The 16544-nt window shown below is 47.8% G+C and overlaps 1 protein-coding gene across 5 annotated transcripts in view; it reads right to left on the bottom strand.

Annotated features, from left to right (window-relative positions):
• The window catches only part of ATP6V0A1 (ATPase H+ transporting V0 subunit a1), a 61074-nt gene that overhangs the window by 5365 nt on the left and 39165 nt on the right, over positions 1-16544 (bottom strand). For 2 of the 5 annotated variants that reach the window (XM_045986530.1, XM_045986533.1), the window contains exons 15-21: positions 14903-15021; positions 13806-14022; positions 13321-13428; positions 8493-8600; positions 7241-7258; positions 2343-2460; positions 1867-2038 (exon numbers count right to left, since the gene is read on the bottom strand). In XM_045986530.1, coding sequence (XP_045842486.1) covers positions 1867-2038; positions 2343-2460; positions 7241-7258; positions 8493-8600; positions 13321-13428; positions 13806-14022; positions 14903-15021 — 860 coding nt within the window. Of the gene's footprint in view, positions 1-1866; positions 2039-2342; positions 2461-7240; positions 7351-8492; positions 8601-13320; positions 13429-13805; positions 14023-14902; positions 15022-16544 lie in introns of those variants that run through there. The other 3 variants (XM_045986531.1, XM_045986534.1, XM_045986535.1) reach the window with 2 other exon arrangements.

The raw sequence follows: 16544 nt of genomic DNA, 5'->3' as shown, positions 1-16544 counted from the left end.
AACCCGGGTGGGCCTAATTTGAAGCCTGCTCTCTTGTCACTCATCAGGTCCTTGGGCTCGCTCATGGGGCCGTGGGAAGACACCTTCACTTGAAAGCCACAGGTAAGCCCAAGGGAGAAATAATCCTTCTGGCCACAACAGAACATGGCCTCCCAAGCGGCCTCTGCTCACTCTGGAGATGAGGCCCAGACTCAGGTGACGACAGTGTGCCTGGCTCACTGCTCTGACAGTTCTGATCCAGCACCGTGACTGCTCCCAGCCCGCCCAAGGGAGGAGGTGACAGGCTCCCCTCTTGGCCTGGAATTCAGGTGGGGTGGCAACTGGCCCCTCAGGCCCAGGGCTCGGGAGACAGAGAAGTGACTAGGAAAGGAAGGAAGAGACAGTGAGTCACCACAGGCTGGCTACACAGACATTCCCTCATACCGAGCGGCTGAGGAAGTGTGCTGGGAGAGAGCGTGCTGATAAGCTGAGAACAGGGCAGCGGGCCAGCAGTCCGAGCCACACAGCGCCCCTAACCTCTTGGCTGGACAGTAAATAAACAACAGCTGGGTGGGGAGGAGGAAGGCAAGGAGGAGGAAAGCCAGCCAGAGGACGGGTTATTTTAAAGGAGCTTTTGAGGGAAGAGCAAGTCCCAGTTACGCCCCGCTCTGCCATGCCTCACGCTCCCCTGTCATTTAGAACAGCAAACAGAGGAATCTTGGAGGGGGCTCGGCATAACCAAGTCAGGAGGAAAACCAAAGATAAGGGGAATGGGGAAGAGGATCCTTGGGTTCAGGGTTAGAAAACTGATGTCATGAGACATTCCATACACCCCCTGATCTTGAGATCATTAGCACCATAGGCCCTCTCGTCTAGGAGTTCCTAAGGTTAGGGTCTCTGAGTTTGTGACCCCCTAAACGGGTCAAACTGCTGGTGGGGGTATTTCTCTAGGGACAGGGCCCAGAGCTTCCACAGCCATTGGGGTCTGAGACGCAAAAAGAGAGGGAGAATCATAACATAAAGGACGAAGTAGAGACTCAAAAGAGGGAGAGCTTGAGGTAGGGAAACCAGATGAAGTACAGGATGCCTAGTGTTTAGTAGGAGTATATCCCATGCACATTTGGGAAATACTTATACTACCAAAAAAAAAAATCATTGTTTATCTGAAATTCAAATTTCACTGGGTGTCCTGTAATTGTATTTGCCAAACCTGGTAACCCTACCTTGAGGTCACAGGGTCACTGCCTGGACCAGACTCCACCCCTCCCACTCCCTGGGAGGAAGCTAGCTCTCTCCAGACAGAGGCATTAAAAGCCATCAACTACTTTAAGGAAAACAAACAAATCCAAACCCGCCCTTCTGAAGAAGCCGCTTCAGGGTGCTGAGCTACACCCGGTGGAAGCAGGAACCCCCCTACCCACATGGGGCTGCCAGGGCTCCTACGTAAAGTGACAGAACGAGGGGGACAAAACTGGGGTACAGTGTGCTCTAGCCCCTTCCCGGACTGCAAATCTATTCCAGAGTTGCTTCCATCGCTCTGAAGACAGGAGGAAGTTTATGCCAGAGCAACAAAACAAAACAAAACAAAAACCAAACAAACCAACAACCTCAGCAGGGCTTTTAAGCCATAATCAAGAGCAGTGAAGAAAGCTAAAGGCAGGGAGAGGGAATCGGACAACACCCACCAGAGAATTAATTCTCCGTTGGAGGCTCTGAAAAGTGAGCTGTGCTTTTCTGTGGACATTTCCTGATGCTCACTCCTAATGTAGGTCCTTGGGTATAATGATGTGAACGAAAGCAGACACTTCCTAGTGTCTCTGGATTCTGTACCAGAGTAAAGCTGCAGCTAAGGACACATCCCAGCCCCCCGAACTCGCTGCCGCTCACCAGTGTAATCGCAGTGCATGGAGGAAGGCCGAGAGGCCCTCCATGATCAGGAGGATGGCCACGGTCAGGGTGGCAAAGGCGGCGAAAATGAAGAACAGCGCCAGGCCTCCCGCCAAGCTCTTCACGCTGAGGCCGATGTGGATCACCATGGTCCAGAGCACCTCAGACAGCTCTGGGGAATGCAGAGAGACAGGACATCTGGTTCAGCATGGCAAGAGGTGCCGTGGGCCTACCACTTTGCTCTGCCGTCCCTCACCCAAAGTGTTTGCTGCACCCCGGCTTCCTGCAGGGACTCCCGTGCACAGCTCAGGTGGCAAAGTGCTGGTCCTCCCGTTTGGACGTCTTTCTCCCGGGATTCGGGAGTCTGAGTAGTTCCAGACCTCTATGTTATTTCCACTCTACTTAAGTCCCACATCGGGGAGAGTGCCCAGAGAAGGGGAAACCTGTAATTTCCCACCAGAGAGAAATACACTCACGTGCATGTGCCAGGCTGAGGGCCCAGAGCCGCAGGTAGGAGGCGGTGTTCGAGATGCAGCCCAGGCAGTACTCGATGGTGTGGATGGCCTGGTGGACCATGGTGTCCCCAAAGTCAAACTGTCATGGGAGGAAACCAGAGAGAAGACAGAAGGCTGGGAGGCGATGTGCAGGTGGGGCTGTGGCCACTTGGTGCCTGGGGCCCGGGCCTGAGCACCAGCACTGAGGGCTATCCAGGCCAGGAAGCCCCCAGTGTTGACCTCAGCTACACTATCCCCAGAAATCTTGCCTGGCTTAGACCCTAACTGGGACACCCCATTTCCCTTGATAGACTACATTTTAATGACCTCCATCTTAACGAGATGACTCTCAACACACTTTTTTCTTCTCACTAGGCTGTAAGCTCGAGAGAGAAATGTATGCCGAGTTAAGAGCACTCAGAGAAATGGGCTGTCTGGACGCGGGACTCTAGGGCCCTGCTGCTGGGCCTCCTCCAACCGACTTCCTCCTTCCTCTGAGTCCTGAGAGCAGAGGGCTTTTCCCGGGCGGCCATGCTTCAGGTGACAGGCTCACAGGCCAGAAGCTGCCGAGGCAAGACTAAGCCTCTACAGTCACTTCACTTATTATTCTTACGGCCTGTTGGGAGCAAGATAACCTCCTTTTTCTTTTGTGGCTTCTGAGAAGATGACACATGGAAATTCTGACAAAAGTTTCCCCAAATCCTCCAGTTGACTGAGACCACATGGAACATCTATTGTTTTTTTGTTTCTGTTTTTCTCAGGCTCCCTTTCTCCCAGCTTTCCTTCCCATATCAAATACTGTTTCGAGAATAAAGGGGTAGAGCTAGAACAAGCTTGCAGGAGTTCACATGCAGCTCGCTCCAAGAGCGAGCATGCACTGGAGGGGAGCCAGGCATCCTTCCAGGCCCCCCAACTCCCACCCCAGGTGGGGCAATCACAGCCACCAAAAACAGGAGGTGAGCCCTTCCCGGGCTCCTCCCACACAGCCCCCACAGAAACCCAGAAGCACAGGGCCTCCCCGCCTGCCCTGCCTTCAGGTCAGAGTCTGTTTTTCACCAGTCTAAGACTCACATGACTCCACTCCCAAAGGACACAAGAAATGTCCTGGGAAATTGCACGAAGGCAGGATGAGAGAAGGAGCTGGCTGGTAAAGCGCTAACAGCCTAGGGCTCGGGGATGCGGCCAGGAGGGAGGGGGGCCAGCTCCAACACACCATCTCTGGGCAACTGCCTCAGTTTCCCTCACCTGACCATCTACACTTGGAGTATTTCTGGGCTTTTCTTCTGTAACAGGCTCTTCAGGCCTCCTAGTTACCCTGCATCTAGGGAAATCCTCATTCCCTCCGCCCTAAGAACACCACTGAGAGCTCTTTCCCACCAGTGCTGGCTGTCACCCCAGAGCCTGTAGAGGCAGGAAGTCCTGGCTCCCAGGAGCACTGCTCCTAAGAGCTCCACGAAAGCACGGACTGCTGGGTTTCCTGTAGAACTGGCCCCCGAGTTCCTCCCAGAAGAATGGAGAACACGGAGGGAGCCTCCCTTCCAGGTGTTACCACACTTTCTCTGCACTTTCTTCCTAACTTCCTGCTTTGTAACCGTGGGCAAGTTTTCATCACTATATAATGGAGAAAGTGGGTGAAGATTTAGTGCAAATGCAGCCCAGAACTATGGAGCCCATCACTGCCTCAGGAGTCGGCTGTCACTGAGAAGGACGGCTACGGTCTGGCGTCTACACTCTCCTCCAGGTGCGTGGCCCTGCCCTCCACCCTCTCCACCCGACAGACCCTACCTTCCCAGGACCCACTCCCTTGCCTCCCAGGTGTGAGGTCTAACACATTCTGTGTCCTGACTGAGCCCCTGCAGTGTCTCTCACTGTGGCCTTTTCCTCCTCGCTCTGGAGACACACCCCTGCCCTCAGTTTTCCTCCTACCTCCCTGGATGCTCCTTCCCAGTCTCCATCTTGATTCTTCCTTAAATGTCGGAGGTCCAGCCTCAGCTCTCACACTTCTCTTGCAGCGTGGCCGCTCAGGCTTGGATGGCCACCCGTAGCAGTGACTCCCTGATGGACACCTTCATTTCCGCTTTCCCTGTTCCCAACAGGCCGTGCTACATCCCTTCCCAGTGCGCCAGAGGCATTCCGAACTCCATGCCTCCACACTCATTCATTGCTCTCCTCTGACCCCCCTAGGACCTGCTCCCACTCCAGGTCCCATGTCTAACAGTGTCATCACTGGGGCCCCAGGCACCCGAGCCTGGAAGTCAATCTGGCATCCTCACTCGCTCTCACTGCCTACATTCACTGAAGTCCTGGGACCTGTAGCTCTAACTTCCCTGATCTCATTAGCTGTCCCTTCCTTTCCAACTCCTCTGCCACTCCTCACTTCAGGCCTCCTGATTCTTTCATGACTCGTATCAAACTAGCTGGTCTCCCTGCTTCCACACTGTGACCCCTCCCCAATCCAGTATCCCCTGGAACACACCCACTAGAGCATTTCAGCAACGCACACAAGCTGTGACACTTCCCGCTGCCTCCGCCTTCTGATCGCTCCTTACTTTTCACACACTCGGTACCATGGTGAGTTTCTGCAACCTCCAGGCGCCCCTCTCACTGGTCTCCAATTCCTGCCCTGAGCTCCAGCCAAGCTGTGTGCCTGTTTATCCCCAACACGTGATGAGCCCACATGCCTGTGTCTTTCCGATAACTATACACACGGATGGGTCTGCATTCTCACCCAGCCCCCACAAAGACTCCTGCTTGACCCGACTGAGTTAGCAACAATCTCTGGAGGGAATCACTTCCTGGTCACCCCTTCTCCACCCCAACCCCAGTGCCTGTCAGGTGCCCTCTTCTGTGTTCCCACAGCATCCTGGGCACATCTTAATCACACCATCTGTCACCCAGGCTGTTTCTTCAGTTTGGCTGGGAGTTCCTTGAAGGCAACGGCTGTGTTTTTCTTCTTGCAGTTTCTGTAGCACCACAGTGCTTGGCACACAGAGGGTGAATGAATGAATGGGTGGGATAAAAGAATTAATGGATGGATGGGTGGGTGGGATGAGTGAACAGATGGATGGATGGATGGATGGGTGGGATGGACAGATGGAGGATGGGTGGGCAGGCGGGGCAGATGGATGCATGAGATGAATGAATGGGTGGGATGGACAGATGGGTAAGTGGGATGACTGGATGGACAGATGGGTGAGTGGGATGAAAAAAACACATGGACGGGTGGAATGAGTACACGGCTGGGTGTGTGGGATGACCACACCTGGTGAGATGACAGTAGGGAGAGGTGCCACTGACCCTTGCTGAATGGTTACAGCCTTTCAAGACTTCCCAGACGATCAGCTGGCCTGGCCCTGGTTCGCAACTGGACTGACTGCTTCCCAGGGAGATGAACTACAGCTTGACCCAGCTGGAATAATGGCCTACATGGGGCAAATGGGTTTTCACAACCAAGCAAAAAGGGGAAGTTCTAGAAGAATTAGGCTGAACTTAAAAAAAAAAAAAAAAAGTTTTGTTTGAAATCTTCAGATAATTGTAATAGTTCATCTAAATCCGGCTGTGGAGCACTACACCGTACATGTGCCTGATAAAGATAAAATGTAATCATTGTTTAGGAAGCCACAGGAAGCTGAACCCTTGAGGGAGCTGAGGGGCCAGAGACTAGGGAGACTGAATTACAGTCGATCTTGGGTGGACATCCAAAGCCCCTGGGACATGGCTCACTAATGTGGACCATTCTGATGATGACCATGCATTGGGTGCGCTACTAGAAGACACTTAGAAAGAGTGTTGTTGGAGGCTGTGTTATTGGGAGAGGCCTGGGCTCCTCACTAACACGGAACACACTCCCAGCCAGCCCTTCCAAGCAGTTCGACCAGTGACCATGTGCAGGTGAGCAGCTCACAGGAACACAGGGGCTCCTGGATGCCAGTGAACGAGCCTCTCCAGCCTTCAGGAAGACCGAGCATGGTCTGGTTTTACACAGAACAGCCAAGGTTTTCCTGCTCGCCTCCCACTTCTCCTTTAGAGAGGACCAGGAGAGCCGGGAGAGGGAAGGTTCATGGGTCTATGTGTTTTAGAGAAAAGTTTTGGGGGAAGATGCAAACAGTGCAGCAAGGCCTTTAAAAATAAAAAAGTCAATTAAAAATTTGTGTATTGCTAAATGAATTACTGCTAAGCTAGAAGGCCTTCTACTCCAAATGTGGCCTGAATAGCCAACTTTGTTTCTATTACCTGGTATAATATCAACTCCTTTCACGCAGATGGGATTGTTTTTTCTGGGATATATTGGAGAGACAAAGCCTCCTTTTTGAAAGCTTTCTACCTCCCATCTGGGTCACAGGGAGGTAGAGTGGACCCCAAGTGAAGGCCCAGCAATTCTCACTTCAAGCATCATCAAGCTGATGAGGACAGGAGGAAGAGACTGGCTGCATCTCAGACAGGGAGGAAGGGTAAGCTTTACTCACAAGCTCTCGGAGAGCAAGGAGGAAACAGCTACTCCCAGCGGCAGAGCGACCGTACCATACATAACACCACAGGAAAGGAAGGCAAAGACCAATGGGATTTAACCCCCAAGGGGGGGGTCACTTCAAGAATGCCAAAGCAGACATTACTTGCAGCTCCTTTCAAAGCCATTCTCAGAGGGATTAGATCAGCAAAGTCAATGAAACAAAGACAGAGGTGACCAACATGAGATGCAGTTAATGGAGATGAGCTTTTTCAGAACACAGGTTCACGCACTGGTTAGACATGGCCCGTGAGATGCGGGATGCGCGGGTGTCGTGTGTGGCCCCCGGCTGCAGCAGGGTCAGCAGAGTGATCACAAGGATGGGAAGAGAAGCCCCAGATAAACATGAAGGCAAAGCCAGCTTGTTTCTTACCACTTCATCCTCGGTAGGCTTGTAAACACAAATTGACACTTAGTGGGAAGCCATGCCACACACGGTCACAAGTCACGAGCACAAGGTTACGGACTGTTTCTCGGGGAAAACTGTGGATGTTAAATGGGCCTAATGCGTTGGAGGCAGGCCTCCTCAGCACACGCAGAAAGCAAACCCAGCAGGATCTACAGCATTAAAAGATACATATCTTTTAAAGGCACCCCAATCTTTACAATTTCTTTTAAAAATGTCATACACATAGGGGAAGCGGTCAGTCAGACTGAAAAGTTTAGTCACCTGGGTCCCCAATTCCTATTCTATTTGCTTCAAAAAAGCATATAATGCAAAAAAAAAAAAAAAAAAAAAAAAAAAAAGAGAGAGAGAGAGAGAGAATATAATGAACAGATGACATTCAAAAGTTCAGTTCAGAGGCTCTGTAGTGTGAGTGGTCAGGCAAGGAGACTGGATTTTAAAAAACAGCCTAGAGGTGGTGGTTTAAAGAAAAGTCTAATTTGGCTTTACTACTTTTCACTCTCCCTGTAAAAGGTAGGCAAATAACAATTTTAAAAAGCTCAGATAATATATTTGTAGTAAGAGCGCATTAGTTGGGGCACCTGGGTGGCTCAGTGGGTTGGGCCTCTGCTTTCAGCTCGGGTCATGATCTTGGGGTCCTGGAATAGTGCCCCGCATCGGGCTCTCTGCTCAGCGGGGAGCCTGCTTTCCCCCTCCCTCTGCCTGCTGCTCTGCCTACTTGTGAACTCTCTCTCTCTGTCAAATAAATAAATAAAATCTTGGAAAAAAAAAAAAGAGCGCATTAGCAGGACAAGACTTGAAAAATACCGTGGTTACAGTTCCAACTGGAACCATTCCTGGAAGGGGCAAGGGATGAAGAAGCTGCCCTAAGGGTGCTGTGTTTCTGGTAACAAGAGTGGGGAAGCCTGAGCCTCCTCTGCCCTCGGTCCCCAGGAGCACAGTTAGTCACTAAGATCGGCATGCAGAGTACTGCGGGCAACTCAGAATTCAACGAGCTCGGACAAGCAACCACAACCGCTGCGGGTACTGTAGGGGCCACCCGGAGCTCACAGCAGGCCCGCTGGGAAAAGCTGTGCTGCCCGAAGAGGCGCGGACGCAGGCTGATCACTAACATGAGCATTTTCATTTTTCAAGAAGACCAGAGGGAGGCCACTTCCGCACATAAGACGAGGGCTGACCCACAGGAGAAGGAGAGGAAGCCCACGCCACTGGATCTTACCTCTTCTGCGTCCTCTGAATGGGTGGAGAGCTGGTCATGCTGAATAATCTCAGCATCCTCCTCTGTCGGTCCGTTGCCCACCCTGATCCCACCAAAGTTGAGAGTTCCCTACACGGATGAACAGAAACAGTAGAATTTGCCTGGGCTTTAATGTGACATTCTGTGAGGTGGGGAAGGGCGATGGTTAGTACATACAAACCTCAGAAAAGCATATATTCTAGAAACAAAATCAAAACCCGCTGATCCAACAGCTAAACTAAAAACAGACCACTGTCCCCGCCAACCACTGCCGGCCCAGCCCCAGCCCTAGCCCCAGCTGCATTTACCACTCTGCTCAGTTCTGCCTGCTGCTCCAGAATGCACTAACCTGGCCTCGGTCAAGGCCAGCTGAGAGGCCTGCTCAAAGGAAAAGCTTCATATGAGCAGACTCTTATAACGACTGCAGCTCTATCTATAAAGTTGTCAGGGGTCTAAGTTTTTCTAGAACTAAAGATCAGACTTTTTGGGGGGGAGGAGCCAAATGACATGGTGACTATAACCTGGTTGGATAAGCTTTCAATTGGAACCCAAGAGTTCCAGCAACCTCTCCCAGAAGCGGACCGGGTCTCTGCCCAGGAACAAAAGGACTTCCTAGGATCAGGGAAGGGACAAAAGCTTAATGTACGTCAGGTCGTGGCTAGAGAATACGGAGTTTAAAAAAAAAGAAAGAAAGAAAGAAAAAAGAACAAGGAAAAGGCTCCTTTCCTTCAGTGGAGGAGTCTGGAATGTTCCAACAATCTTGGAGGCATGTGGCAGATGTGGACTGGGTGTTTGCCTCTTCCCGTTTCCCAGGCATTGTGTTCAGCAGGCTCCCCAGAACCAGAATTTCTAAGTCAACCTGACTTGAAAAGTTTGGGTTTGCTGAGGCAAAAGTACTCTTTGAGTGCAAAAACCAGGCAGAACTGGAGCAAAATCAGACAAACAGCAATGAGAGCTAACCTGCCAGAGGGAAAAGGAGCTAAAGAACCAGCCCTTAGAGCCACTGCTTATGGTTTCTGATCAGGGAGCCCAAAGGAGGCAAGAGTTTAAAAATTGCTCTCCAGCAAAACGGCCTTCTGGGCAGCAGCATGACGTGCTAACTGCCCTGGGGTCCCCACTCACGGCTTCACCTTCTGGTGTGCACTTTTTACCACAGCTTACGGACTACTAGAACTCAGTGTCTGGGCAAAGTCTCTCTCTACTTGTAGCACGGGTTCTCCCGTGCTGGTCAGAGAGCCAGATGCATCAGAATCACCTTGAAATTAGAGATTCTCAAGTGCTACCTCCAGAAATTGTACATTTCGTAGGTCTGGAGTGGGGCCTAGGAAATCTATGTTTAAAAAAAAATATCTCCCCAAGTGCAAACTGTATAATCATTTTTACTGTCTGTCAAAATTGAAAATGTAAGCACACACACACAAAAATGCAAGTACCCTTTGAGACTCAGCAGTCCCGCTGCTGGGAACATCTGTGTTTATGAAATTTTATCAAGGTACACAGACAACGACGTTCCCCGCATTCTTATTTGTAATAGCAAAAATGGGGAACAACCAACACATCCATCAACAAGAGAGTGATTACACAATTTTAGCATATCCAACAGAATGTTCTATGGAATACCGGACAACTGTAAGAGTGAAACAATCTTCCAGGATACACTAAAAACTTTAAAACCTAATAAATCAAGGGGCAGAAGAGTGCCACAGTTTAAAACACAATTCCTAGTATGTTTTAAACACATACATATATACATGTACAAACATATATACAGATTTATATTAATGGATAATAGAAATATGCAGAAAAAATTTGGAAGCAAAACTCCCCTGCCTTTGAGCAGAAGGGGTCTGGGGAGAGGGAGACTTTCTCTTTCTGTACTATTTGCATTCTCTAAACTATTGCTTTAATTTTACTTTTTTTGTGTTTTGGTTTTAGTCGGGCTTTAGTAGCCCCAACGTGGGGCTTGAACTCAAAACCCTGAGATTAAGACCTGAGCTGAGATAAAGAGCCAGACGCTTAACCTACTGAGCCACCCAGGTGCCGCCTAATTTTACTTTTTAATGTCAATAGGGGATTGTCTAGGCCATGGAATCAGGAACCATCTTTATTACTTCTTTTGTTTTAATACCCTAAGAAACAAACAAATTTAAAGTTTACCAGGTGATTCTGATGTGTAGTCAGATTCAGGAAGCCCTAAGACCCTGGGCACCTCCAGGTCACGCACCTTATACCCAACAACCCTCAGCAGGTGGACTGGGGACAGGAGAGGACCCCAGAGTACCCTGACAAGGGTTACAGGGTCCAGGAAGCCTTTAGGCTTTAAGGCTCCCAAAACAGAAGGTCATTTCTGAAGCTTTCCCCAACCAGCAAAGTGAGGGCCAGACAGGTAAACCATCTCCCCAGGCAAACACCAACAAGTATCTCTTCAGGACACAGGACATGAGAGTTTTAGGAAGAGGGGATGAGACATATACATCAGCAAAAAAAAAAAAGAAAAGAAAAAAGTAAACTGTGACACACCGCTTACAGACAACCAAGAGGACATAGAACAGAAGAAACACAGATCAATGATTGTATTCTCAGCCCTTAGGGTCAAGAATCCAGGGTCCTTGTTGTAAAATGACCGTCCTGATGCCTTCAGGCTGCTCTCCGGAGCCAGATATTTTGCTAAAGAACCAGTGAGGTGAAGAAGACCCCATGAATGTGCAGCTTTCCAGACTGGGGACATTTAATTTGGAGAGTGTCACAGAAAGGGGATACCAGAGTTAAGAGCATCAAGATGGATGCCTCAGAAGCACATCATAAATATGCTAAGACTAGCAAAAAAGAAGAGCACTGGGAAAGAATGTTGATAAATGGATAGTATGTGCTTTGTGGGCTTTTAAAAAAAAATTCTCATAGGAAAGGAGAGAGTAAGTCTCTGTTTGAACATAATTTCAAGTGGCAACATTTAATGATCTTCTGATCCAAAATGTCAGCCCTTTTAGACTCGTTCTAGAAGGATGATTATGGCAAGTATCTAAGTTTAAAATGATCAGAAACACCTAATGAAGGAAATGGTTCCCCATCTAAATATTTCATTTTTTTTTTTAAAGGAGTATGATGTCTGTCACTAGATCACACCAGCAACATGTGTGATCACTGCTGGTGATATTTTAAAAATCTTACCAGTTACCTGGAATTGACTGGGCTAAGTTGGTATCAGCGCATTAAAAGAGTTTTGTTAAGAGATATCATTAAGGACAAATATTGAAATGTTTAACATTTGAAGTGCTGTTGCTGAATTATGAGTCGATATTTAAAGAAGGAAAGATCCAGACAGATGACTTTGCTTACTGCATCAGATGCAGAGGGCACAGAGACCCACGCAGACTGGAGGTCTCTGGAGCAGCTGAGGGCAGGAGGGCTTCTGAGTCTCTCACAAAAGAGCAGACATGTATAAGGTCCCACTGGCAGGAGAGAAAGTCATGGCTAAAATGGACCAAAGGTCCACGCATCCCTCCAAACCAGAAGTTTAAAGAGCAGGGAAATTAATTCAAGAATCACAGTTCTCGCTCCATGCTGAAAAATCATCTAATACATGGTTACAAAAGACAGACATGAAAAGTGGATGAGTCCAAGAGCTGCCATCTTGGGTTAAGATGATGGGATTCTGAGAGGGTACAACAGTCACTTTGCTTCCATAGACATGACTGTACTTACAGTTTTTAATAGAAACTTAACTTAGTAGACCAGTGGTAAAGATGATATTAGAATCTATTCATAAGAGGTGGATATCTTTTCTGTCATCATCTCAATGAGTAACAAGGACGTACTTCCCAAGAGCACACGTGTCCCGCGCTCTCAGCGTAACTGAAAAGAATTCTGCTGCACTGTTTGCCACCTCTTTACACAAAATGTGATGGTTTGTCAGTTTTAATTCACTCACTGTTGCAGCCGCTGCTGCCTCTAGTCCCTGCTGGCTCGGGGTTGGGCTGACTGGGGCCTCCACAGGCTGCCCTTCCTGATAGTGAATGGAAGAGAAGAGGAAGGGGGAAAGAAAAAAAGAGGGAGGGAGTGAGGGGGGAGACGAATGGAGGGTACATGGAAGGATGAAGATGGTCAGAAAAGGGAGAAGGAGGGTCTTGTAACTCAGCTGCTCTCCAACAGGAATAATAATCTAACAGCCGTTTGAGAGTCATGCAATAAGATCTTTTGGGCTTTACTAGTAGTGTAATAAGTAAGCATTATTGCATAGGCAGAAATGAAAATCTGGCAACTGGAGTGTGTGTGTATAGAATTCATAGGCACACATACATTAAGTAAACACAAGTATATGTGCTCCTTTCTAAAAAGAAAAAAAAAAAAAATCTGTGTTTTTTAAACCAAATGTTTTTTCCGGATGTCTTGGTTGGTGAAAGTATCACGGTGTCATTTTAGAAGAAAATGTCTCAGCGTCAGCCCTGTGGTTGCCCAGGCAAACCACATGAGTGGATTCACCTCCCTGCACCTCTTGCAGCCCTGATCTGGCTGACGCTGCATCTAGGCAGGCCCAGACCTGGACTGTGCTGAGCACGGCATGAGCAAAGCATGGCCAGGAAAGGTAAAGACCCATGACTTGTTTTCTCTACCTGAGCTACACAAAGCTGAATCCAGATGTTCGAACAGCAAATACATGTGGTTTTCAGCAGGTCCAGTGCTCATGCTGGGATATGACACATTTTAAGATCAAACAGACTTATGCACAATTCATTATATCTGATGAGGAATTGCCTTGATCTCAAGGGGGGAAAAAAAATCTAGTAACTTTCAGCAGTAAAAATACACCCACCAAATGCTTCTTCCTCAAATATTGATGGCGAAGGACCAGTGGTTTAAACAGTAGCATCCAAGGCACACACAGTAGTGCAACCACTACCAGGAAACACTGAATTCCTTTCTACAAAGTAAGGACAAGGCACATCACATTAGTCAAACACGCAGTTTCCAACTCCAGCACAAATTTCCCCCAAATAGTACTTTCTTACTGATCTAAGGATAACACTATCTAGCTTCTCAAAATAATTAGATGATGTTGTGGCAAAGCCCAGGAATTGTCTCATAGGATGAGAGTTATAAATTCTGCCCTTTGTGGATACAGGAATTATAATAGGTCCTCCAAAGCTAAGGAGGATGGGCTGAATTTAGGTCTGGATATATGGGTTGAAAACTAAAACCACAGAAAGATATTCTTAAAGGCTTTGCCAGAGTCACAGAAATATTTGGCTTCCTGATCTAGGGAACCACCTAAGACAGTCCACCTCTGGGTTGACGCACCTGTCCGGAATACAGCATCGAATTACTAGAGTCCCCGTAGGAGAAGAGAAACATGTTTATGAAATGGATCAGAAGGCTCGGCGCTTTCTCAGATGTATTAGCATTATAGGCTGTCCACTTGTAAAATATGAGGATAACCAAGTAGCCAAACAAAGAGGTCATGAAGATTATTTCAGGAATAAATCCAAAGTAGATATTCAGGGGCTTCTTGAAATAGCTAGAAAGGAAGAGAGAGAAAAAATGTTAAAGGTCAACGGACTCAGGGGGGTGCCTGGCTGGCTCGGTCGGTGGAGCATGTGCCTCTTGATCTCGGGGTTGTGTATTCGGGTCCCACATTGGCAGAGCTTACTTTAAAGGTGAACAGACCCAGGGTGACCCCTACACGAAATGGAGTACTTGGTAGATTTCCTACCTACAGCTCCCTCAATTCTGTCTTTATCACTTAAAGAAGCAACAGCCAGAAGCACAGGAGGCCAACAGAAACAAGAAGGATTAACCGTGACTTCCAAACTCTTGGACCTTGAATATCTTGGTACCAACCCCAGTAATCTTTTCCCATGAGAAAGAGACTAGAAAATATAGTACATTCTGGGACCACAGTTCATAATTTTAAATGAGTTACCCTTAAAAGAAAAAAAGTAACTCACTCATTTTGATGAAAATGACATAAGGTTTTTCAAAGATCTTTACTGCAGTTATGAATTGTTAAGGGACTAATATTAGGCCTCATTTAAGAATATGAGATTTTTAGGGGGCACCTGGGTGGCTCAGTGGGTTAAGCCTCTGCCTTTGGCTCAGGTCATGATCTCAGGGTCCTGGCATCAAGCCCCGCATCAGGCTCTCTGCTCAGCAGGGAGCCTGCTTCCCCCTTCTCTCTCTACCTGCCTCTCTGCCTACTTGGGATCTCTGTCTGTGTCAAATAAATAAACAAAATCTTTAAAAGAAAAAAAAAGAATATGAGATTTTTATAAAAGCACTTCTTTAACACAGAATGGGGTTCTGAGTTACTAATCCCTCCCCAAATAAACCATTATTTCTTTATGCAAAAGCATTATCTAAGCTATGCGTGTTCTTGTGACATAAATACAGCAACTCACGTATGGTTGAAGAGGCTCAAGGTGACTCCAAACATCATGTGGGTGATGCCTAGGATAACAGACGTCTTCATTTTAAAGGAGTTGAGAAAGGTCAGTTTATTGGTAGCAATGTTCCAGATCTGTCACAACACAAGGAAACAAAAAGGCATTACAGAGTTCGTGAATAGGATATTATTCACCTATTTCTTTTTCTTTAAAAGTAAACTCTACAAAAAAAACAAAACAAACAGTAAGCTCTACGCCCAATGTGGGGCTAGAACTCATGACCCTGAGATCAAGAGTTGCATGCTCCACCAGCTGAGCGAGCCAGGTGCTCCTATTCACCTACTTTTTAAAGCCTTTTTTTTTTTAACTTATAGAAAATTCTAAACACAGACTTAAGTAGAGAGGACAGTATAACAAACTCACATTTACCTATGACCCAGATGCACAATTACCTGTTGACTCAAGGTCAATCTTATTTTATCATACAGACAACCTACTCTCTATCTCCATATTATTTGGAAGCAAAGTCCAGATATCATATCATTTTACCAGTAAATATTTGACTCTTTTTTTTGTTTGTTTTGTTTCAAGAAAGAGAGAGCCTGCCTGCTGGGGAAGAGGAGAAGAAGTGGGGAGAAGGACTGAAAGAGAGGAAGAGAGAGAAAGAATCTTTTTTTTTTTAAGACTTTATTTATTTGAGAGAGAGAGAGAGTGTGAGAGAGTGTATAAGCAGGAGGGAGGGCAGAGGCAGAGGCAGAAGCAGACTCCCTGCTGAGTAGGGGGACGGATGCAGGACTTGATCCTAGGACCCCAGGATCACAACATGAGCCAAAGGCAGATGCTTAACTGACTGAGCCACCCAGGTACCCAAGAGAGAGAATCTTATTTTTTTTTAAATATTTTTATTTATTTATTTGACAGAGAGAGAGATCACAAGGAGGCAGAGAGGCAGACAGAGAGAGAGTGTGAAGAAGGCTCCCTGCTCAGCAGGGAGCCCAACGCAGGGCTCAATCTCAGGACCCTGAGATCATGACCTGAGCTGAAGGCAGAGGCTTAACCCACTGAGCCACCCATGCACCCCAAGAGAGAGAATCTTTTTTTTTTTTTTTTAATATTTTATTTATTTGACAGAGAGAAATCACAACTAGGCAGAGACGCAGGCAGAGAGAGAGGAGGAAGCAGGCTCCCTGCGGAGCAGAGAGCCCGATGCAGGGCTCGATCCCAGAACCCTGAAATCATGACCTGAGCTGAAGGCAGAGGCTTTAACCCATTGAGCCACCCAGGTGCCCAAGAGAGAGAATCTTAAGCAGGCTCACACCCAGGATGGACATGGGGCCCACTCTCATGACCCTGAGGTCATGATCTGAGCTGAAATCAAGATCAGATGGTTAACTGCCTGAGCCACCCAGGCACCACACCCCACCTTTTTTAGGCAAGGACTAATTTTTTTTTTTTTTTAAAGATTTTATTTATTTATTTGACAGAGATCACAATTAGGCAGAGAGGCAGGCAGAGTGAGAGAGAGAGAGAGAGAGAGAGGAGGAAGCAGGCTCCCCGCTAAGCAGAGAGCCCGATGCGGGGTTCGATCCCAGGACTCTGGGATCACGACCTGAGCCGAAGGCAGAGGCTTTAACCCACTGAGCTACCCAGGCGCCCC

The sequence above is a fragment of the Meles meles genome, chromosome 18 (assembly GCF_922984935.1).
Source record: "Meles meles chromosome 18, mMelMel3.1 paternal haplotype, whole genome shotgun sequence".
Classification (NCBI taxonomy): domain Eukaryota; kingdom Metazoa; phylum Chordata; class Mammalia; order Carnivora; family Mustelidae; genus Meles; species Meles meles.
This window is presented reverse-complemented; position numbering and strand designations above follow the sequence as displayed.